Source organism: Galeopterus variegatus, unplaced genomic scaffold, assembly GCF_000696425.1.
Source record: "Galeopterus variegatus unplaced genomic scaffold, G_variegatus-3.0.2 Scaffold6120, whole genome shotgun sequence".
NCBI classification, from domain to species: Eukaryota; Metazoa; Chordata; class Mammalia; order Dermoptera; family Cynocephalidae; genus Galeopterus; species Galeopterus variegatus.
In genome coordinates this window covers 63,024-64,688 of record NW_007732231.1, presented here as the reverse complement: position 1 = coordinate 64,688, position 1,665 = coordinate 63,024, and the positions used below count along the sequence as shown (strand labels likewise).

At 33.3% G+C, this 1,665-nt stretch overlaps 1 protein-coding gene across 1 annotated transcript in view; it reads right to left on the bottom strand.

Annotated features, from left to right (window-relative positions):
* The window catches only part of UBN2 (ubinuclein 2), a 71,235-nt gene that overhangs the window by 20,189 nt on the left and 49,381 nt on the right, over positions 1-1,665 (bottom strand). Inside the window, exons 11-12 of the mRNA XM_008590458.1 lie at positions 1,350-1,493; positions 561-611 (exon numbers count right to left, since the gene is read on the bottom strand). Of these exons, the coding sequence (XP_008588680.1) occupies positions 561-611; positions 1,350-1,493 (195 nt within the window). The remainder of the gene's footprint in view (positions 1-560; positions 612-1,349; positions 1,494-1,665) is intronic.

Sequence of the window (1,665 nt, the reverse complement as noted above, 5' to 3'; positions counted from 1 at the left end):
AAAAAAATCCAGTTGTGAACAGAAGGAAGGACATAAAGGGTAGGTTATTTTTGTGGAATAAAACACTCTGCAGGGCAAGGCAGGATAGGTACGGAACTTTCCAAGTAAGCTTAGGGCAGCACAAAGCTGTAGGTTACCTATGTAGACGGCCACGAACAGGTGGAGAAAAAGGACATAAAAAGACTGGAGGGTAGAAGGCCCAGGAACAAAGAAAACCCCTGAACCCTCCTGCTTCCATGGCTCCCCTCTACCAGAATCCCAGGCCAATATGTGCCACATTATGCATCCAGTACATTTTTGGAGAGTAGCCGAAGAAGTATTTCAACGGATAAATGTATTCTGAGCCCCAAACAGTCAAAATAGTTCTTTTTTAAAAGATGGCAGTAAAATAGAGATTGCCTAAATGTACATTTTTTGCTAGCTGTTTCTTTTTTACTTTTTAAAAAACAAACGTACCTTTAAGTCCTATTTCAACTAGCAATTAATAAATGATACTTCTGTTTACTAAAGCACATAATGTGATGAAAGATAAATGAAATCTGGAGTCTGCATTTACTCACGGAGCAGAAGTAAGATGATTATGTACACTCCGGCTTTCCTTAAAAAGCATTCTGGAAAAATTAAAAGGACACAATTATTTTATATAGTAGATAACATGATGATAGTCTTGTTTATTTTTTAAATCATTTTATTTTCAATAGGTACTTGCTTATTTACCAAGCAAAAGCTGTAATGGTACAGTATACTCATAATCTATTTTATGGAGAGCTTTATGTATCACCTGAATTTATTTAAATCTTTTAACAGATCAACAGATCTTTTCTGTTGATTTAAGATGGAGCACTTTAAGATGATGGGTTAAGATAGCCAAGTTGTTAATTTTTACTCTCTTTACTTAACTCTTGAGACATTAAATAGTGCTACTCTTGGTAAACTGAGATAACACTCTACACTATTTTCAACAGAACCTAAAGTTATGTCTCTTTTTCTATGCTCTAATCCAGTATGCAGTTCCTTATCTTCACATTACTGATAAGAAGTTCCCCTCCTAAAGTTAATAACCATCTTTCCTCTTTCCTTTTTCTCTACTGGCAAATTCAGGTGCAAAAAAGAAAAAGTGGTCAGTAAAAAAATCACCTTTATGCCTATCTCTATATCTCTATGTCCACATGACTAAATGTGAAGTTTTCAAAGGAGAGATCATCTTGATGACTATATAGGACTATATAGGATGTTGAACACATTAGGTTCTTAGCAAAATCAATGTCGTATATGTATGTGTGTGTGTGTATCATTAATAATAGCAATAATAAGAAAGTAAAATAAAATACAGGAAGTAACATTTTTACCTTGCTTGCATCCAGCCCTTGGGCCATAAGGGCTTCACCTCTGTCTCCATAAAGGATTTAAGATAATCCTCAGCAGACTGGCTTTTATTTGGCTCTAACTCATAGCATCCCAATTTGATTTCAACAAGGTTACATAACAAAGTTCTAAACAGATTAAAAAATATATATTTACATATAAATCTGACTATAAAACTATAGAAAATTAAGTTTGAAACAGATATTTTTAAAAGCACAGAAATCTCACAGCAATAATATAGAATACTATCTGAAGAATTCAGAAAATAACATAGATAATTTCTTTCTTTCTTTTTTTTTC